Here is a 23,229-nt window from a genome sequence, read left to right on the forward strand (position 1 = left end):
TTTTGGATCAGTTGGAGAGGCTTAAGTGCACATGCTGGTAGCGGTAGGCCAGTAAGGAGGGAGTTACAATAGTCGAGTTTTGACAAGACTGGATTAGGAGCTGTGCTGATTCCTGGGTGAGGAACGGTCTAATTCGTCGTATGTTATAGAGTGTGAACCTACAGGATCGAGTGACAGCTGTGATGTGAGTTTTGAACGAGAGCTGACTGTCCAGAACAACACCAAGATTCCTGGCTGTTGGGACAGACGTTACCAGGGCGTTGTCTACGGAAATAGTTAGTTCCCGCATATAGGGCAGGATTTAGCTGCGAAGAGGAGAAGCTCAGTCTTGTCTGGGTTCAGCTTGAGGTGGTTGGAGGACATCCACTGTGAGATGTCAGCCAGGCATGCGGTGATGCGCTCTTCCACCTGAGTGGCAGAGGGGGTGAAGGATAGAAACAGTTGTGTGTCATCGGCGTAGCAGTGATAGGATATATAGAGCGTCGCAGTCCCTCCCCCTTTCAGAACGAGTGGTCCAGGAAATGTATCTCAATGCATTTTGCCCATAGGCTTTTCTTAAAGTATTTATTTAAAGACGGTTACGCCGCGGACAAAGCCAACTCGGATCGTGACAAATCATGACAATGAACACAATATTTTGGGCCGATCAAATCATTAAAAAGAAGAAAATAAAGGCAGGAGACAACACTATTTGTTTTGTTTTTCTTCTTATAAATTATTTGATCGGCCCAAAACATTGTGTTCATTGTCATGATTTGTCACGATCCGAGTTGGCTTTGTCCGCGGCGTAACCATCTTTAAATAAATACGTTAAGAAAAGCCTATGGTCAAAATGCATTGAGATTCATTTCCTGGGCCACTCGTTGTTCTGAAAGGGGGACGGACAGCGACGCTCTATAGTGAGCAGAGATGGTAGTGCCAAGAGATTTAAGTGTACAGTGAGAAAAGGAGGGGACCAAGTACAGATCCCTGTGGGACCCCAGTTTGGAGGGTTCGGGGGGATATAACAGACATTTCCAGGAAACCTGGTAGGTCCAGTCAGAGAGGTAGGAGGAGAACCACTTTAGTGCCGTTCCACCGATGCCTAGATCCGCTAGGGTGTCTAGGAGCAGCTGGTGGTTCACTGTGTCAAACCTCCTTAATGATTTCCTGTGAAGTGTGGTATAATGTATTTGTAGTCTCTAAATGTTATGATGAATTGAACAAGGTGGACCCTCTTGTAAACAAGTGTAATGCTTTATGGCGTGTCCACTCACAACATGCAGTCTTTTGTGCTTGAAATGTAGTGTATTCTACAAACTGTTAATAAATAGGCCTACAATCAAAACACAAAAGAAGAGAATATAGTTCCTATCCATGTTTTGAAACAAAGCCAATTAATTCATCAAACTGTAGGACTATTAATAATAGGCCAACAGTTTGATGAATGGCTATATATTTATATAATTTATTATTCATTTATTAGCAGACATTATAATAGGCTATTATAATGTCGGCTAATAAATTAATAATAAATGATATAAATATAGCCATTTGAATATTATATATACTATATATATATATATATAATATTCAAATTATTCAAATATATAATTTGAATATTATATATACTATATATATATATATATATATATATATATATATATATATATATATATATATATATATATATATATATATATATATATATATAATATGATATATACTATATTATATACTATAGGCTATACTATAAAAAGTGGAGAGAATGCGGTGGAATCGGGTAATCCACATGATCCCACACTATAGTCCAGATGTGCGGCCCCGGCCCCTGTGGCACCCCGGCGGGGGGGGGGGGGGGTCGGTGCATGCCCGGGGTCGGTGCGCGTTAACGAACGCCCACGCACACGACAACAACACAGGGAGACGTGAGCACGCACCCAGCAGCGTCTCATTGAAGGGAAAGCGGAGGAGCAGGCAGAGAGGAGGAGGCGGAGGAGGAGGAGGAGGAGGAGGGCGATCCGGGGCGAAACATGGCGACTTCGAGCAATCCGCGGAAATTCAGCGAGAAGATCGCTTTACATAACCAGAAGCAGGCGGAGGAGACGGCGGCGTTCGAGGAAGTGATGAAGGACCTGAGCATTACCAGAGCGGCCAGGGTGAGAGAGAAACGTAAACGTGACTGTTGTTGTTGTTGTTGTTTTTCCAGTCCGTTCGTTTCGGGCGAGCTGTCAAAATGTTGCATCTCGCTGATCTCTCTCTCTCTAGCAGCACAGGCAGGCAAAGGCAGGCAGCAGCGACACGCAGCCTGCCTCGGTGGATAGAGGTAAACAATAACAAACGGTTCGACGCTTTCTCTAGCCAGCTATACGGGGCTGCTTACCCCCGTTATTTCCCCACACAGACAACGTATAAAACGTGTGTCCAGATTGTGCTGTCGGGAGACATAATGACAACGACTGATCGTGTGGAAAAAGTTGCACGACTAGACTATATTACGGTGGTGTATGTTGTCCTAAGACTAGACTGGTGGTGGTGGTGGGATTCAAGCAAAGGGGCGTGCATGCGCTTGACAGGCGCATTAAATAAAAACGCAGCATTGGGTTTTCACTGTCGTCCTTAATCCCTTTCCTTTTGTTGAGATCGATCGATTTCACGTTGACTTCCCCGATCGTACTAGCGCACGCGTATTGCGGCTTTGTGGGTTGTATACAGGTAGGTTGGGATCTTGAAACTTGTCCGACTGGTATCTTGGCCTCTATGTTATGTAGTAGCAGGCAGCAAGCAAGCAACCACATCAAAGATAAAGCCAGCAGATTATGGTGATGATTGTAAACAGGCCCTCCAAAAATAAACACAGAGGCTGTGGCTACTAGCCTGCTCAGTGGCAAAATGTTCCTTATTATTATAGGCTACTGTACTGTAAGTATGAAGTCCTGGGGAAATGTGTTTGTTTGAATACATCCAAACATTAAATTAAACCAACCACCCCCAAGCCCTCATGCAAGACTATCTGTTTTCATATAGGCGGCAGGCCTATAGGCTACTACAGAATAGAACAAATCTGTTTATTTCGCATACATTGAGAGTTTGAGACAATTGGAAGCTTTATCCTATTTTGCTCTGTAGTTGAAGCTTTACAAAGTTGCCAAACTTGTGACCACCCCATCAGAATTATCTTGCAATGTATGAATCACTCCGTCTGTGGAGAAATGTACAGTAGGCCCTATATATATATATAGGCTACTCTATGATTCACTTAGCCCCTTTCGGAACCCTCGGTTACCTTTTCTGAATTTTGTACGGCGGTACCCTAGGGTCCCTGATCGGTTATTCCACTCTCCATAGGACGCAGATTTACATACTCTCTGTTCACGGAGCCGCCCCCGCTTGAGCGATGGTGAGATGTTTCAAAGATGCATAACACAGTTATAGGAGATAACGGAAACGTGTGCGAAAGAGCGCTAATCGGAGTTGCCGTTCAGTATTTTTAATCTTTTTTTGAAATGTTGCTTCGCTGAATTTATATATAAAGCTCTAATTGGGAACTTCTTATTTAAATTCTCTTTTAAAATGGAAAACCACTTCTTATCATAAACTCTCTCAAGAATATTTGATGCTTGAGACCATACATGCCTCCACTACATCTGGAAAATCTGCCTTCAAGTGCGCTGCCCCACACACTTGGAACACCTTACAGACTTCACTAAAATACAGCTCTCTTCCTTCTCTATATCGCTGTCAACTTGACATATCAACGCTGGTAAATATCAACTGTACCTGTTTTAATTGAGTTCCCTTATTATTACCAGTAATTTTACTCTTTTTATCTATGTTTTGTTTTCTTGTAGTTTTCTTGTTTTATGTTATGTTTTGTGTCCCCCCCCCCACACACTGTACATTGCTGATGTGTTGTAATCTCGGCACCACTGAAAAAGAGGGTCCCAGCCCTCAGTGTGTTCTCCGAGAACTAAATAAAGGTTGAAATGAAATGACTTTGCATCGTACCGCCTCCCGCACCGAGACTGGCTAGCTGTACATCCTAGTTACTGCCTCTGATTGGCCGACCGCGTATACATGCAAGATGTTTATAATGCTGTTGTGTCGTGGACACGTGGGAGGCGGGACATGGGAAGAGAGGAAGAGAGAATTTCAGAGAAGCCAAAACTAAAAAAAAAAAAAAAAACAGCAACTCCAAACTCTTTCGGGGCACGTTTCCGTTGTCTCCTATAGCTGTGTTATGCATCTTTGAAACATCTCACCAACGCTCAAGTAGTGGCGCGGCTCACCGTAAACAGAGAGTATGTCAATCTGCGTCCTATGGAGAGTGGAATAACCGATCAGGGACCCTAGGGTACCGGCGGACAAAATTCAGAAAAGGTAACCGAGGGTTCCAAAAGGGGCTATGATTCACTGGGCAATCCTCCTGACCTGATCAAGAAATTAATACCAGACCCCGGCGAAATGTGTTGTTGTAGTTATTAGTTAACAGTTAATTTAGTATTTCCCTCCCTCTCATAAATCTGAAATGATCTTGTATACAGAATATTTATTTGTTTGCATAGTAGTCGATCTCTATACTCTGTAAAATTAAGAAAGAATAACATGAGAAAGAGACGGTGACTGCTTAATTAAGTTATTTTAGGACCTTCTAGCAGTTAATTTCGTTTTTATTAAACACATTTCTTCCATGTAGCCCATGTTTTGTAGTGGCATCATCATGCTATTATGCCCGTGGATTACAGAGTGAACTTAACAATGATAAATTGATATGATAATACCTTTTTATATAATCACATTCACCAATATGAATTATGTTTATTATTTACAGCTAGGTAGAGTAGTGGGGCGAGATGGAAAAGGGGCAACCGTACCTGTCACCCAAGAAACAAGTATAGGCCTACAATTTGTAGCATAATCCTTTGTCAATAGAATACAGTAGGCTATGTATTGAACTTGGTATAAGCTTGTCAAAATAATGCAGCACCCCCCCCAGAAGCAATGAGTTCACTCTGAAGTCTTCCAAAATAGCAGACCTACAAGCTTGTACTTTAGCTATTTTTCAACAGCTAAAGTACAACATGATGCTTTAAAACACCGAAAAGGGGTTCCCGGCCCAAAATGGGCTAGTTATTGTGTATCATGCCCTGCCGGCCTGCACCATTATGTTGGACTCGTGTGTGCGATTTGAATTGTTCCGTGTCTTATCTATGTCTGTCTGTCTAATGGGAATTGAGATTGTTGTGGAATAAACACGGTTACACAAGGCATCATGTGGGTTTACTAAGTTTACCTTTTACCACGGTAACGTTCATCTGCCCATAAAAGCCTAGCTATTGAAAAATAGCAGATCTACAAGCTCATGCAAGCTTGTAGGTCTGCTATTTTTGAAACATCGTGAAAATGTGCTGGGGTAGGCGGCCAATTACGTATAATCTTTGGGGTCCTTGACATGAAATATTGAGCACCACTGATATAGAAACAGGTATTTCAGAAAACGGTCTAAATGGGTCAATAAAACATTCATTTGAGGTCGCGCTGTGCATAATAATAGTTTGAGCTGCAGATCATGGCCGTGAGCGAGCCTGCGGTGACAATGGAGGGCAATCACTTCCAGGTGGGCCGGATGAGGGCTCTTCTTTGCTTATGTCGCACAGTTCTCTGGCACTATAAGGCCTCCCGTTACCGCCTATGGTAACGGGAGGGAATGTGGTCCTTGACATTTTCATGTCAAGGACCACCATCCGCCGACCCCCATCTGAAAATGTGTAGTTCCAGGGACCCCTCCCCTCAGAAGCAAAGATTTGAGTTAAAAACGCTCGCTCGGAAAGAATATATGTATATTCAAAGCTTTGCGCCACATTTTCACAATTTCTCAAAAATAGCAGACCTACAAGCTCATAGCGCGCCACTCGGTGCCGTGCTATGAGCTTGTACATCTGCTATTTTTCAATAGCTAAAGTATAACGTCACGTGTCAGTGAAATGATAGAACATCATTATTGCGCAGACACATCTGGAGTTGGAATACTATAAAATTGAATCTGAAAAATGTGGGTTCTCTCTCCTGATTGGATGAAATGGTTGAACCACCTGAACAATTAGTACCAGCGCAGTGGCCTTGTGGTTAGAGTGTCCGCCCTGAGACTGGGAGGTTGGGGTTCGATCCCCGGCCGGGTCATACCAAAGACTCTAAAAATGGGACCCAGTGCCTCCCTGCTTGACACTCAGCATCAAGGGTTGGATTGGGGGTAAGTCCCTGCGACATACTAGCGTCATGTCCAGGGGGTGTACTTGTACATCAAGCTGCCTCACGCTACAGAAACAGGAGATAGGCTCCTGCCCTATGGGCCTCATGTCTCGGCAAGGCTACGGTACTTACTACTACTACCTGAACAATTAACTTCCGAACAATTTATAATCTATATTAACAATGATTACTATCGAAATATAGAGCTTTAACTTTTTTTTACCAAAAACGTTTTTTTCCCCTATTTTTCCTATTTTTTTCCCCATTCGCTGGTTTTCAATAATCTAATGTCATTAATTTATTTGTATGTATTTTCACTTTGTTAAATGTCATAAAGTGTGTGTGTGTGTGTGTGTGTGTGTGTTTGTGTGTGTGTGTGCGCGCGCGCGTGTGCATGTGCATGTTCGTGTGAGTGCGTGTGCGACAAGCTGCCTATCTGAACCCTTTTTTTTCTTGTTGTCATAAAATGCATGTATGTTTAACTTAGTGATTTTTAAGTTGTACAACTATATTCTTTAGAAAGTTAACCTAGTATCACATGATAAGGGCGGCGGTGGCTCAGGGGTAGAGTGGCCGGAGGTTGCCAGTTCGAACCCTGTGTCAGAGTTGGTGTCGAAGTGTCCTTGAGAAAGACTCAATACCTAATTGCTCCCGATGTGCTGGTTGGTGCCTTGCATGGTTTCCGCCGCCATCGGTGTATGAATGTGTGTGTGTGAATTGTGTAATGCACAATCTATGTAAAGCGCCTTGGATAAAGGCGCTATATAAATGCGCCATTTGCCAATTACCATACTGGTAGGTGATAATGAAAGATACCTATCATCAAGTAAAAGTGAAATTAATAGAAAGAAGGACTAACTAACATATCACTTGCCACTTGGTTGGTTAAGGAAGAAAACATTACTCAGTGACAGTTGCATAATTGTAGTAATAATACTGCTATTACTACTGATAATAAGAAGAATAAGAATAAGAAGAATGACTAGAATAAATAAAAAACATGCTATTCTTGTTGTATTTTCATTTTGTTTTCATGATGTTATCACAATATTATTTTCTTTTCTTTTTCTCCACGGTACTAGTTACAGTTACAGAAGACCCAGTATTTGCAGTTGGGCCAGAACCGTGGGCAGTACTACGGAGGGTCTCTGCCAAACGTTAACCAGATTGGAAGCGGCACTATTGACATGTCTTTTCAGGTATGTGCGTCAGGGTTTTGTGGCCAAGAAATGTCTTTTAGAAAGCAAAACAAATAAATCTCCAAACTTCAGATATAGGGGCCACGGTGGCACAGTGGGTATAGTGAAGCGTCACAGCTAGAAGGTCCTGGGTTCGAGTTCCGCTCGGGACGCTGTGGGTGCTGGCAGCGTGTTTCCTCCGCGTCATCAGTGCCCATACCCGAAGGCGGGGTTGGCGAAAGGGCCTTTCTGTGTGGAGTTTGTATGTTCTCCCCTAGGGTAGGTTGTAGGTACCCTCACAAAAAACATGCAGTAATCCTGGTCTCTAAACTGCCTCCCCCTGGCCAGCCGGGGCGCCTGATGGAGGGGAAAGGAAGTGGTTGGAATAACGTGTTCCTTCCACGCGCTACGTCCAACCAGGGAAACCCCCCCCACTGTCAGGTGTAAAGGACCAACTTGGACACTCAGGCATGAAAGAAGCATGAGTTCAAGTCCGTTGCTCTCCCCAGGTTGGCGGAGGGTGTGTAGAGCCCAGAATCACATTAGATAATTGACACGGGTAAAAAAATGGGTTACAAAATCGTGGGATAAAAATGTATACATAAAAAAAGAAAACATCAGATATAATTTGAGACTTTCACAAGAATAAATAAAAATTCCTGCATTAGAGCAATACATATAAATATGGCCAGGTCCAAAATGAAGATGAATTTAACGACATTTAATGTATTACCAAATGTATTATTATTCATATGGTCAGCGTCGTATCAACGATTTATGGTAATGTAAATACTTGAATGAATATTGTCCATTTTTTCAGGCTCCGTTTCAGAATTCGGGGCTGGACACGGCTAACAGAACGACGCGGCACCACGGCCTCGTCGACAGAGTGTACCGGGACCGCAACCGCATCACAGCGCCGCACCACAGACCCCTGTCTGTGGACAAACACGGGCGACAGATATCCTTTTAACCCATATTCTGACCTGAGATCAGATTAAAAAAATGTCTTTCTACATCCTGACAGTTTTCCATTCTGACCTGAGATCAGATTCTAAAAATGTCTTCTATACATCCTGACAGTTTTCCATTCTGACCTGAGATCAGATTCTAAAAATGTCTTCTATACATCCTGACAGTTTTCCATTCTGACCTGAGATCAGATTCTAAAAATGTCTTCTACATCCTGACAGTGTTCCATTCTGACCTGAGATCTGATTCCAAAAATGTCTTCCACATCCTGTCAGTGTTCCATTCTGACCTGAGATCAGATTCTAAAAATGTCTTCTAGGTCAGTCATCAGGGGAAAAACATTCAAATTCTTATTAAAAAAAACCCCAAAAAACATGATGTTGCTCTATGAGACACAGCGGTGTATGAGAGACACAGAGGTATCTCTCCCCGGCATGAAAGCTAAAACAACATATAGGTTATCATGCCAAGGTCTAAATATAGACTAATTCGTTTAATTTGTCGATCCCTGTACAGTCGTGTAGTGTGTTTATTTCCTTAACCTGAGCTCTCACATTGACAGCTGTCCGTATGCCTCAGTGTACCTGTCACCACCACCCGACACCAGCTGGAGGAGGTGAGAACGTCTGTCAGAGTGTGGAGAGAAGGCATCTTTATTTCAGCATGTATTTTGATTCTTGCCTGCAGTGTTGATTTTGACAGCATTTTCTTCCCCCCTTTTTTTCATAATCGTTTTTAGTCTAGTTTTATGATATATGACATGATATTTTAGTCAACTAAATCTACAGTTGATTTAGTCGACTGAAATGTATTTCAAGCGGGCCTTGATGCCGTCGTCATGGCTGATTTTACACCTGCTGAAAATAGCCGATCTACAAGCTCACAGCGCGTCGCAACGCTGCGACTATTTCCAGCAAAGTGTAAAATGACTCGTGTCTTTTACATATAATGGATCTCTTGTCCACCAGTCCCTTCCTGACATTTTTGTCTAGTTTTTATTTGTTGACGAAATTGTCCATATATATTTAGTCTTAGTTTTAGTCATCATAGCTTAGTTTCCATTTAGTCTTCGTCAGTGAAAAAAAGGTAGTCGACGAACATTTTTCCCCATACTATTTAGTCGACAAAATCAACACTGCTCGCCTGACTGCTGCCTCATGCCAACCCCAACGTTGGGTTCCCTATTTGCTCGGATGACATGAATAATGAACCTAACGCTGTGTTGTTTTTGGCTGCAGATTTCTATTTTAGTTTTAGCCATCTTATCATTTAGTCTCTTGAATAGTTTTCATTTAGTTTTAATCACATTTTAGTCACCTGGGATGTTTTAGTGATTTTAGTCGACTAAATCTACAGTTGATTTAGTCGACTGAAATGTATTTTGGCCTCGTTAATGGCTGCTTTTTATACTTGACTGAAAATAGTCGATCTACAAGCTCACATCGCGTCGCAGCTTGTAAGTTTGACCATTTTCAGCGCGCAACCAAGCGTAAAATGATTTATACTGGATCTCTTGTCCACTAGTCCCTTCCTAACATTGTAAGTCTAGTTTTTATTTGTTGACGAAATTGTCAGTATATTTATTTAGTCTTAGTTTTAGTCACCATAGCTTAGTTTTAGACGAAATCAACCCTTCCCTTCTTCACCTTCACTACGTGTCGTACTGCAGGACTAACTCTGACTCGGCGCTCCACCAGAGCACCCTGACTCCTGACAACCTGGCCGCCTTTCTGGGAGGCTCACAAGAACTCCAGCCTAAACGAGGTATATACTGTACACAGGCGTTCCTATCCCGTTTCATTTTCATTTTATTGTTATTTATTGAGGAATATGACCAGTATGACTATGAGTACCAGTAGGGGGCGCTGTTGTGCCAGAAACAGACAGAGAGAGACAGTGCTGCACTGTTGCCTGCTATTGAGAGAGAGAGAGAGAGAGAGAGAGAGGAGGGGGGAGTTGCACCACTCAGTTCACACGGGTGTGATTTCTTTTTCACAGGGGCGAGTTTCAAATTGCAGCCGTCCGGACGTAGGTGCTCTTTGAGAGCGGTTTAGAAGGAGTCTCGGGATCCACATTTCTTTATGGCTGTTGGGTAGGGCGTTCCACATTTAAGTTGCATAGCAGCGAAATTAATTGCCTCCCTTGTTTGAAACTTTGAGCCCAATCTGGGTTGCACGTGGTTCGTCGAGCTCCCTCTGGTGTCGTGAGTGTGTACTTCATTGGGAAGTATTTTCAAGGTTGTACTTCATTGTTACATCTGGTGTACAGATACATGTATTTTTGTTTGGCTTCCTTACAGAAAACGCAGCAGCATATAGACAGCATAACATTTGATACAACAAAAACACAGCAAGCACAGCAAACAAAGGGATAGAAGGGAAAGAGTGCAAGAGAGAGCATTCTAAGAGTAAAAAAATTAAATAGTAACACATATAATACATGTGCATGTTTTCCCTGTAGTAGCAACGTTAGGTAAACATTATTGTGAACAGCTTTACAGTAGTTTATGTTCCATATATACAACACAATTTAGTTTAAGAAGGTTCAATTACAGCCTGATAGTGCAAGAAACCCCAATCAGATTATGTGTCGTCGTATGTGTGGTGTATGTACGCTGACATTGGGTTGACGTTTGCCTGTTTTATAAATGTGTTTTTCAGCTTTCTTCTCATTGTTGAAGCTGAGAGCCCTCTGGTAATACAAGATAAAAGGGTTTAGATTCCCAAAGAGCGTGGCTTTGAAGGCAGGGGGAGAAGAAAAAAATGACTTGTGAGAACCGTCTTGAGCACTTCACAGTTCCCAGATCTTGCTCGATATTTCATGTCAAGGCCCCCAAATGTACTGTAATTGGCTGCCGACCCCCATCTGGAAATATGTTCTTCCAGGGACCTCAATAGAAGCTAAGATTGAAGTTAAAAAACGTTCTGCTCTGAAAGAATATATATTCAAAGATTTGCAACACGTAAAATAGCAAACCTACAAGCTCGTAGCGTGGCACGCTATGAGCTTGTAGATCTGCTATTTTTCAATAGCTAAAGTATAACGTAATGCTTAAAACACCAGTTACCGGTTATCGGCTACAGTAAACAATCAAGTTATGTAAATACTAGCATTTTATTGTAATAAGAACATTAGAGGCAGCTCTCTTCATAGTTGAGGACACCCCTCACTTACTATCTTACTATCGGCGTGAGATGAGTGTTGAATGACTGATGTTCTGAAAACACAATAATTAATAAGCTAACCAGTGGTGGTATTGTTGACACTTGGCAGGCAGGCAATGTGTATTATTGATGTGTTGTGTGCTCGACTGCTCGGTCTGTGGGATTTACTTTGTGGTACAACAACGGTGTCGTGTGGCGAGGACAAACGATCCACAAGCTCACTGCGCATCGCATCCCAAGCGCCGTGAATCGTGCCAGGTTCGGCGCGCAACATTGTCCACCGCACGACACAGCATCGCCGCATAGTGTTGCTCGGAGTCTTGAGAGCGCAATGACCACGTTCAAGACGGATATATATCGTGTTGTGTTTATGGCGAACAAAAACGGTTGTATATCCCCACTCAAAATGCACACTTGGCCCGCCGATCGGGTCAACCCGGCAGCAACCTTCACCTGCCCGAATATTTTTTCTTTTTACTTGCCCCGGGCAACCGGGCAACCGTTAAGTGTCAAGCCCTGCATATCATACACTCATCATATCATATTATCGTACACTTAAGGTGGCCCTTACACTAGCCGATTATTTTCAATCTGAAATCTGATAGCGCCACACACTACAGGATAATCGGAGCGGGGGCAGAGCAAATATCAAACATTCTTGATGTTGATCGGGCCGATCGCGATCACGCTTTGAAGCGGCCCCGAGCAGATCGATTGAGTCGGGCACCCCCCCGAGCGTCAAAAATGCCACCGAGTGGCGCGCTACGAGCTTGTAGGTCTGCTATTTCTTTTTTAATTGTGAAAATGCGGCACAAATCTTTGAATATATATTCTTTCAGAGCGAACGTTTTTAAAAATGTTGACGTCAGGCCAAAATGGGTTAACTTGTGTAACTCGTGAATGGGATGGAAAGTGTGTATAAAATGCGATTGCTAAAATCGCATTTTTTGACAGCGGCCGTTGCTAGGCAACGCCTTGAACATGTTTTGAGTGAGCGGCGCGCGCAGCCGTTCACTTCCTTGTTTACGTGCCAACAATCTCCCTTATTCTCTCTACATCCACGGCGCTCGCTTTCCATGGCTTTGATCAAAACGACGATGTTCTGTCCTAATTTCTGATTTAACCAAAGCATCTCGTTTTGGAATATTAACGCTTATAAAAAGGAGTTATTAGCACGAGGTACTAGTAATGGAACATTTCACCTCCTGGTTTTTTTGGGGGTACTTTTCAGAGTAAAATCTTGCCTCATCTGCTTGGCACTCTAGAGCCTTTTATTCTGAAAGATTCCCCCGGGGGAAAAAAAAGGTGACAAATTCATGCAAAAATATTGTCATATATTTAAACTATTTTTGACCTGCTTCTTCTCTCTGCAGTCCTCTTGCTCACTGTCCCAGGCTCAGAGAGCATTAAACAGGAGGTGGATGAGGAGGGGCAAAACCAGAACTGGGAGTGCAAGAAGGTGAGATTTCAATTCAGCCCAGTGTTGTTTTTGGCAGCAAAGTTTTGATTTTAGTTTTAGTCATAGTCTCTCTTCGATAGTTTTCATTTAGTTTTCCAGTCACATTTTAGTCACCTGGAATGTTTTAATGTTGTCGTAAGATTTTAGTCGACTAAATCTACAGTTGATTTAGTCGACTAAAATGTATTTTGGCGGGCCGTGATGCCGCCTGTAATGACTGATTTTACACTTTTACACAGATCTGCTATTTTCAGCATGCAACCAAGTGTAAAATTATGACTTATACTGGATCTCTTGTCCACTATAGTCCCTTCCTAACATTTTAGTCTAGTTTTTATTTGTTGACGAAATTGTCAGTATATTTAGTCTCAGTTTAGCTTAGTTTTCGTTTAGTTTTCCATTTAGTTTTCGTCAGTGGAAAAAAAGGTAGTCTTCGTCTTAGTTTTAGTCGACGAAATCAACACTGATTTTCAGCACTCACGTGCATGTTCAGTAGCAGCTCTCTCATTATTACTACCTGAACCTGACCCAGTATATTCTAACTGGGTTATTATGTCTTTGTCTCCTTTTAGAATGCATCAAGGTCCAAGCCCTGTAAAGTGCCAGGGATCAAGTGAGTGTTCTATAAGCCCGCTCTTATAGAGCGTCGCAGTCCCGGAAAATAATTCCCCGTTCATTTTTCCTCATAGACCTTTCAAAAAGTATGTATTTAAAGACGTTTACGCCACGGACAAAGCCAACTCTTGTTGACAAATCATGACAACAAACACAATGTTTTGGGCCAAACAAATAATTAGAAAGAAGAAGAAAAAAAAAGGCAGGTTACAACACTTTCGTTGTTGTTTTTCTTCTTTGTAATTATTTGTTTGGTCCAAAATATTGTGTTTGTTGTCATGATTTGCCACGACTTGAGTTGGCTTCGTACAACGCTTAGAAGGTCTTTAAATAAATACTTTTTGAAATGTCTATGGGGAAAATGCATGGGGAATTATTTCCTGGGCCTGGCGTCGTCATGAAAGGGGGCGGGACTGCGACGCTCTATAGTTTGAAGAGAGAAAATCTGCAGATCTACACGGTCACGACGTATCACAATGTGGCTTGTTGTGAGCTTGTAGATCGGCTATTTCTGTGGTGTCAGACTTTAACCCATTTTGGACTGAGGCCGATTCTAAAAAGAAAACACAACTTAATCCTGACCTAAATTTTCGTAAAAAAATGTTATGTTGCTATGATACAGTATATAGCACAAGAACCCCCAAAATGGGTTCCCGTCCCAAATGGGTTAAGGAAATCCATTGATGACATCCACAAAGGTCATTCATTAGCTGTTATATTAATTGTGTCCTTTTTATATTTAGGACACGACACACAAAACCCCTCATTATTATCTTTGTTTTTGAGGTCCCAGTACCGCTTTTGGTGTTATGGCATTATGTTATACTTCAGCTATTGAGTGCCGCGCTTACGAGCTTGTAGGTCTGCTATTTTTGAAAAATCGTGAAAATGTGGCGCAAATCTTTGAATATATATTCTTTCAGAGCGAACTTTTTTAACACAAATCTTTGCTTCTGGAAGGTCCCCTGGAACAACACATTTTCACATACATGTAGGGGTCGGCAGCCAATTACATATGATATTGGGGGTCCTTGAAATGAAAACCACTGACGTAGAAACTTGAGGTTTTTCAGAAAACTGTCATGATTTAGAAGGGTTTTTTTTGTTTTTTTAGGGGGGCTAGTGAATTATAGTGTGTGATATGAAATGTGAGCTTTAGTCATAATTATTCCATCAGGTGATGATGGTCGTTGATGCTCATCAAGGAAGGCAATTGTGTTTCTGAATCTGCACTGTCAAAAGTAATGCTACTTCTTTTGCAATGTAGTTAAATAAAAAAATGTGAAAAAAGCTCGGGAGGGAAGATAAATGACATAAAATAAAATAAAAAGGGTAATTCTTTTGTTTAAAACATCGTGAAAAATCGTATCGTGACGTTTTGAACCTCATATGGTGATACGAATCGTATCGTGAGTTGAGTGAATCGTTACATGCCTAGTTATAACCCCCCCCCCCCCCGTACCGCACTCCTCCATGCCTTCATCATGCTCCTCTGTTTTCCGCCCAGTATATTCCCCTCCCCCGACCAGGAGCTGCTGTTGACGTCACTGATTCCGGCGCCCCACAACACGGGCGGCTCGCTGCCGGACCTGACCAACATCCAGTTCCCCCCTCCTCTACCGACGCCACTGGACACGGACGACGCGGCGACACTGGCGACCTCGCTCGGCGACCTCGCTAACGGCACGGGGAACCTGAATAACACACAAGGTATACTTGGAACTGGCGTTAACCCATTTAGGCCTGACGTCGAAATTAAAAAAAAGTCTTCTAAATCATGACAGTTTTCTGAAATACCTATGTTTCTACCTATGTTTCCAAATTTGCGCCACGATTTAAAAAAAATAGCAGACCTACAAGCTCGTAGCGCGCCACTCGGTGGCGCGCTATGAGCTTGTAGATCTGCTATTTTTCAATAGCTAAAGCACGTCATGATGCTAATACCAAAATGGGTTAAGCTGTATGAAATACTTGCTTTGCCTTTGACAGAGGGGTCAAAGTTGAACGAAAGTTGCGCTAATATTTTCACATGGGTCAACGATACAAATGCCGTTAGTTTTGTGATTTCTTTTTTTCTTTTAACTTAAACTTTATTCATTTTTCATGAACAGAAATAGACAGGGACATAATTAATTCACCTTTAATGCGTGGCCCACTGTGCAACCCCACAAAATGACCGGAAGTACTTAATATTTCACCAAAACCAGAGCAGAACTCCCACCACGGGACTCGGGGCAATCAATTAATACAGTTGCAACAACTATATTAATGGCAAGTATTTCATTACAGCTTAAGTTAAAAAAAAATCTGACTTATCCTTTCATATTCATAGTTCAGTTTTCGGTGAAGAGGTGACCACCGAAACGGTGTCGTGTGAGCGGTGACCAGCCGTGGCGTGAGTGACGTCATGTTGTAGTTTTCGGTGGCAACCTCTTCACCGAAACCTGGACTATGGACAGGCCTTTAGTCTGTGCAGATAAAACAAAGACTACAGTGGGCAGCGATGCTACACAGTCATGACCTGAGCGTTTAAACTAAATCTCAAAGTTTATCTTGCAGTTACCAGATATATTTCGTTCTCTATGTTGTGTCAAGACGATATCTCCATCCGACATAATATGTACATACGGGGACAGATGACATGGATACTATTTATTTAAGACACATGATCACCTGTGGCGTGTGGCGGCCACTCACTGATTAGCAAAATATGGCATGCTCAAGTGTGTTCCTCCTTCCTCCTGAACAACACGACACTCTCAGGCACAACACTCTTTGTGATTTATTTCTCTCGACATTTCTAATTCTGTCATTTGTGCCCCTGTTATTTGTGGCGTTCTGTGTTTCACTGTTTTGATCGAGTCCATTCTATGTTTTGTATACTATTCAGTGTGTCTTCTCTTAATTAGGCCTTTGCGAAGTCCCTCCCCAACCCGCCGTTGTCCAATATAATAGGCACGTTAGCAGCGAGGAGACAGGGCAAGCTGTCCTCCTCTCCCATAGAGATGCACGTTAAATTACGGGATTTCTCCATATTAAATAATCGATCATTTTCAGTAGCAAGAGCATCAAAATGTCTTCTAAATCTAGTCAACCAGGCCTACAGTAGGCTATGCACTGGACACATTTGCATGACATTATTTAAATAAACTAGAAATTCAGAGGAAATGACCGTGGAGAGAAATCAACTTAAAAACGACCACCCCGACAAGAGTTTTCACGTTGCACGGTAAAGACTACGGTCATTAGTATTATTGCCATCACCTGGGTGGGTCAGTCGTTTTTTATTTATTTATATATACAGTTTCTATTCTGATAACTAATATGTTTCAACTCTCTTGTGTGCGTGGTTAGGAGTGAACAACGCCTCTCAAGGTATGGCGATGCAGGCCGGCCAGGACAACATGGTTCCTCTCATCCTGAACGTGACAGGAGGAGACTCCGGCCAACACCAACCCCTCACTCTCTCCCCCACGCTCTCCCCACCACTCACCCTCTCTCAGGTATCCCCCCCCCACCCACCCAACCCCCCTCACCCCACCCCAGCACAGCCTCTATCAGTCTAGCCTCGGAAACCCAGACGTTTTTATTTCCAGGGAGAAAAAAAAAGTCTGGGTCCGAGTCCACTTCAATTCGGCATAGAGTAGCGCAAACGTCGATCACTCTGCTGATTTCTGATCGTCTGCACCTTTGTTAAATTGACACACACACGCACACCCGTACACACACACACACTCCTCTCTCTCTCTGTCGCTCTAATTAATTAGTCTCATGTCCAGCAGCTGCGCACAGTTTCAGTTTCAGAAACACTTCTATAAAATAAAAAAAACAGGAAATAATCATATAAATAAAGTAAAAATGGGAAAAACATGTACAGTATGGGGAAAAAGGTGTGTGTGTGGGGGGGGGGGGGGGGGTAGGGACTCTATTTTAAGGGGGACTTTATTTACGGGGGCTACACAGTCGAATTGCAGCCATCCGTAGGTGCCCTTTGAGAGCGGTTTTGAAGGAGTCAAGGGATTCACATGTTTGAATGGCTGCTGTTGGTAGGGCGTTCCACATTTTGGTGTCATAGGAGTGAAATGATTGTTTGAGCCGAATCTGGGTTGCACATGTTTTGTTTTTTTGTTTCTTTTTGCACATGGTTTGTTAAACTCCCGCTAGTGTTGTGTGTGTGTGTGGGGACTTCGTTGACATTTAAGCAGGAATTTAGACACATGGGGGTACATGGGTATCTTCGTGGTGTATAGCAAATTCTTGTAGACCAGTCACCAGACCCATTGCAAGATGCTGTACTCTGTCGTCAACCCTAAGACAGGTATGACAAGTGGCGTGCACAGACATTTAGGGGGGCAGGCGCTCAAGTGAAAAAAGGGCACCTTGTGCAGCGCGTGGAACCGTCCGGTTGCCTTAATAGTGTGAAATTAAAATTTTGGGGCATAATTAATATATTAGAAGCTTTTCTTTAATCAAGAATTGAGCAATGTCACCATGGTCCACATACTGTACACTGTACAAAAAAATATATCTTTTGAGTGGTGCAACCACTCCAAGGAACAGCACTGTTGCCTGAGAGAGAGAGAGAGAGAGAGAGAGGAGAGAGAGAGAGAGAGAGAGAGGAGAGAGAGAGAAGAGAGAGAGAGAGAGAGAGAGAGAGAGAGAGAGAGAGAGAGAGAGAGAGAGAGAGAGAGAGAGAGAGAGAGAGAGAGAGAGAGAGAGAGAGAGAGAGAGAGAGAGAGAGAGAGAGAGAGAGAGAGAGAGAGAGAGAGAGAGTGATTTTTTTTTAAAGGGCACATTGCTGTCCAGAGGGCAAGGGCAGGTGGTGCTCTAGCACCCCCTAAGTGTCTATCTGTGCACGCCACTGGCGTATGACTGAATAATTGTTCCATAACAGTTAAGATGATTGAGTGACCCATTCAACTAACCCAAACTAGAGCGAAAGCGGTGGATTGGCAGAGTGTATATGACAGAATGTCCCATCTGTTTCTGTGTGTCCTACACAGGCGGCCATCAATGCCATGTCCTTGGAACAGCAGCTGTCCCAGTACGCCTTCTTCACGCAGGAGCCCTCGTCCCAGTCCCTCCAGAGCCAGCCAGTGAGTTAATGTCCTCCTCCAGCACTCCCATTTATAGAATCTCTTGAAACTATTTTTGAAATTGTAGGAATTCTGAACACGTTTAGTCTGGCACCAGTGTTGTTTTAAGACGAAGAATGTTCGTCGACTAACTTTTTTTCCCTGACGAAAACTAAATGCAAACTACGCTACGATGACTGAAACTTGAATGTATTGACAATTTCGTCAGCAAATAAAAACTAGACTAAAATGTTAGGAAGGGACTAGTGGACAAGAGATCCAGTATAAGTCATGTTACACTTGGTTGCATGCTGAAAATGGCAGATCTACAAGCTTACAACGTGTTGCGCTGCGACGTGTTGTGAACTTGTATAGATCGGCTATGTAAAATCAGCCATTACGACAGCATCAAGGCCCGCCAAAATACAATTTGTTCGACTAAATCAACTGTAGATTTAGTCGACTAAAATCTTATGACATTTTTAGTCGACTAAAACTAGACACTAAAACCTTCCAGGTGACTCAAATGTGACTAAAACTAAGTGAAAACTATTCCTAAAGACTATGACTAAAACTAAAATAGACATTTGCTGCCAAAAACAACACTGGATAGGCCCAAACTTGAAATAGGTTCTCATAGCGCCACTATGAGGCTTCGTACACACATATCAGACGAACATGCTCTGTGCTGTCCGTGTTTCATGGCCGCCTCAATGCTTTTCCAATGGAAGTCACGTGGTTTGACCAAACAGTTGTGTGTGATGGGGGTAGGGGGGGGGGGGCAATCAAACACAAATGTTTGGTCAAACACGTGACTTCCATTGGAAAAGCATTGGGGCGGCCATGAAACACAGGCAGAGCACAGCACAGTTGTTCTTTATGTGTGTACGAAGCCTGAGGCTGATTTGAGAAGATTTAGGCTGGCAGTTTTGATTGATTGATTGAAATATTTATTAACAGTTTGCGGAATTACAGTACATTTCAGGCACAAACTCAATACAAAGACTGTTAACTGTGAGTGGACGACCCAATAAAGCATTACACTTGTTTACAAGAGGGTCGACCATGTTCAATTCATCAAAACATTTAGAGACGTACAAATAGACACTTCTATATAGTCAAAGGAGGTAAAAAAGGAAAAGAAACATATACAGTGAGGGGAAAAGGGGGGGGGGGGGGGGGATTCAGATTTTACGGGGGCCAGTTTCGAATTGCAGCCGTCCGTATAGGTACCCTTTCAGAGCGGTTTTGAAGGAGTCAAGGGATTCACATGTCTTAATGACTGTCAGTAGGGCGTTCCACATTTTTGGTGGCATAGGAGGGAAACGAATGTAGTCCCTTGTTTGTGCCGAATCTGGGGTTGCACATGGTTTGTTGAACTCCCTCTGGTGTTGTGGGTGTGGACTTCGTTAACATTAAGGAAGTATTTAGTTCTTCCTTGGCCTGCTGCCTGGGGGTGGGCCCGAGTGGCCATGCAAAGTTTCATGATTTGTGGATTTCAGTCCAAAACTCTTGGCCAGTCGGAATGGAACATGGAAAAACCTGGTGCCAGATACATCTTGAAACATATACAACATTTTAGACAAAAAATTAAAAACAAGTACAGGAAAATCGGTGGAGTGGTTTGCAAGATTGACCATACTGTGTTTAAATACCGTGAATCTTTGGGTGTCCCACGATTCGATTTCCGATTCTTGGGGTCACGATTTGATTCAAATCTGAAATAGCAGAAATGTTTTAGTGTTAGTCTAGTTTTAGTCGACTAAATCTACAGTTGATTTAGTCGACTAAAATGTATTTTGGCAGGCCTTGATGCTGTCGTAATGGCTGATTTTATACACTTGCTGAAAATAGCCGATCTACAAGCTCACACTGCGACGCGTTGTGAGCTTGTAGATCTGCTATTTGTACATCTGCTAAAACGATTCTCTATTCAAAATGATTCTCGATTTCAATACTGCAATACAATACAGCTGTGCTGAACTGAAGTGACTGGTACTGACTACACTAGTAACTTGAAAATGACTGAAGACATGATGTTTACTGTGATTAGGGTAAGCTTACATTTCATAGCATAAACACCATGTAGTGAAAACTCCTGTAACTGTGACCAGAAAGAAAACAATCTGAAAAAAAAAAAAATATATTGAATCGATTTTGAATCGTTCATGACGGGAATCACCCCTAATATATACTGTACTGTTCTCCGCTTCAATAGACAGGCCTATGCCAGCTGTCCATGGCCCAGAACCACAGCTCCTCCTCCACTCCAGGCAGCCAGACCTCCCCTCAGACTAGCATGGCTATGGACATCAGCACGGTGAGTGAAACAATGTGACTTTACTGCTTCTTGTGTGAGATGATTCTCCTGTGAATAATGTGGCACTTAATGCATGGTCGCCATGCTGAAATCAGTTGCACCAAACCAGTGTTGATTTCGTCGACTAAAACCAAGACAAGAAATGTTCGTCGACTACCTTTTTTTCACTGAGGAAAACGAAATGGAAACTAAATGCAAACTAAGCTACGGTGACTAAAACTAAGACTAAATATACTGACAATTTCGACTAAAATGTTAGGAAGGGACTAGTGGACAAGAGATCCAGTATAAGTCATTTTACACTTGGTTGTATGCTGAAAATAGCAGATCTACAAGCTCACAACTGCTTGTCGATTGATGATTCCCCATTTCGGTTCCATAAAGGTAAAATAAATAAATAAAATAGTTTAGATAACAAAAATAACAGAATTATTTATGCATTAAATGAGAAACGTCGTGAAAATAGGCTACTGGTGTTTAACTTAACCAAAAATGACATTCAATAATTGTCAACTTTAACTTTATTAAGAAACGTAATTAAAGGTTTCATGACTTTCATTTTCATTCATTTTTATTTATCGTTTTTCTTTGAGGTTTCATGACCTCAATTACACCCACATAACCTGAACTTTGAATTTTCTCTGTGTCTGTGAAGCCTTTTGAGCTCTAATGACAACGGGCACAACAGTGACATCTGCTGGCAAATCCCATTGTCACATATGGGATTTGCTGGTTCTTACATCACACCACAGAAAATCTACTGAATGTTAAAAGGTTATTTGGGTGCAATTGAGCTCAGAAAACCTCAAATAAACAAATAATTAAATAACAAACGTTTTTTTTATGTCACAATCCCTTTAAAGCTTGTTGTACTCTTTATTTATGGAAGAAATACTGGACCCCTAATTGATTAGGACTTTTATCGATTCCGATTCATATGGTTACCGCGGTACCCAGAAACTACTTTCAGTTCGGATCCTATACTCGGAAACCTAATTTCGATACCCAACCCTACTCATAGGTGTTTGTTTTTAAATATATCTGGTCCGAAATCCACCTCCCCAACAACTCGCCTAGCTCTACTGCTGTAACAAACGACAACAACATCCAAATGCATGGCCATAGTAGGGATGTCAGGTTGAAAGTGTTTATACAATTATTTTTTACTGTACTTCACAATGATGTTATGTAGGAGTTAGCTAGTTTATATTTATGTTCAGAGACTTTCAGCTGTTCACCACTTCTCTGTCTACAGTATCTCCTTTGATAGCTTATCAGTAGATAATAAATGTTGTAGTTCTGCTTTCATATGATATCAGATTATCGGTATCTCTTTGTAACATTTTAGATGTTAATAGTTCGGTTATAGCTGTACTCTTGTTGTAATTTGTATCCTATCTATTTTTGTCATATATGATCAGTTGCACTGATGTCCAAGTTTATTTTTCTTTGCAAACGCTCTGACTTTGTGTTTTGCAGCAAAGCAAGCTTAGAAGCTAATTGAACAGAAAACTATTGATCCGAAAGCTTCAAAGAAGACATTCATATTAATTTAGTTAGACCTTTTTAGTTAATGTAGTATTAGCACGCTTTGTTACAACCAGCACACACAACAATTGTCTTGACAAAAAGCTAATTATGATTCAGGTTCATTTTGGGAGAGGAATGAGAATCCTCTGTGCCTCCAATTTGTGAAGTAGCAAAAACAATTTACTCGAACACTCATGGATGATTGGAGAGACTACTGCACTATGCACCTCAAAAACAAACGGAACTCAAGAAACAAGCACAAAAGATGATAATAAATAAAGGCTTAAAAAACAGCAAGGAGTTGTTTTAGGGAAATTATATCGTAGAGAGGACTAGAGCAAAAAGAGAGCCTGTTTGTTGCGTTTTGTATGTTTCAGCACAAACCATGTGTGTGTTGTAGGACCACAACAAGCCCTCACGCCAAGGGATTTTTGTGTTATCCTTTTAGCATCATTGTATAATCGTACCACTATTTGCCAATCAATCAATCAATCAATCAATTGTATTCTACCTATCGACAGTTTATCAAGTCTGTTCTGTGAAATAGGGCACCTAAGTTGTAGGAGAGTGTTACTCTAGTGGGATGTTTAATACATTCTGTAGATGTTCTTATATTATTATTATACAAACCTGTTTTTGCTTCCATCATTCGTGAAAAGATGCATTTGTGACAATAGGTCACAATTGG

At 42.0% G+C, this 23,229-nt stretch overlaps 1 protein-coding gene across 1 annotated transcript in view; it reads left to right on the forward strand.

The window, feature by feature from the left end:
* Nucleotides 1-1,984: 1,984 nt before the first annotated feature.
* crtc1a (CREB regulated transcription coactivator 1a) overlaps nucleotides 1,985-23,229 on the forward strand; it is a 34,999-nt gene continuing 13,754 nt past the window's right edge. The window contains exons 1-11 of the mRNA XM_083782552.1: nucleotides 1,985-2,138; nucleotides 7,311-7,427; nucleotides 8,227-8,367; nucleotides 8,933-8,994; nucleotides 10,048-10,142; nucleotides 12,916-13,001; nucleotides 13,574-13,614; nucleotides 15,124-15,326; nucleotides 16,971-17,119; nucleotides 18,620-18,712; nucleotides 20,910-21,011. Of these exons, the coding sequence (XP_083638678.1) occupies nucleotides 2,013-2,138; nucleotides 7,311-7,427; nucleotides 8,227-8,367; nucleotides 8,933-8,994; nucleotides 10,048-10,142; nucleotides 12,916-13,001; nucleotides 13,574-13,614; nucleotides 15,124-15,326; nucleotides 16,971-17,119; nucleotides 18,620-18,712; nucleotides 20,910-21,011 (1,215 nt within the window). The 5' untranslated portion in view covers nucleotides 1,985-2,012. The remainder of the gene's footprint in view (nucleotides 2,139-7,310; nucleotides 7,428-8,226; nucleotides 8,368-8,932; nucleotides 8,995-10,047; nucleotides 10,143-12,915; nucleotides 13,002-13,573; nucleotides 13,615-15,123; nucleotides 15,327-16,970; nucleotides 17,120-18,619; nucleotides 18,713-20,909; nucleotides 21,012-23,229) is intronic.

The sequence above is a fragment of the Protomyctophum parallelum genome (assembly GCF_964188405.1).
Source record: "Protomyctophum parallelum genome assembly, chromosome: 14".
In the NCBI taxonomy this organism is placed as follows: domain Eukaryota; kingdom Metazoa; phylum Chordata; class Actinopteri; order Myctophiformes; family Myctophidae; genus Protomyctophum; species Protomyctophum parallelum.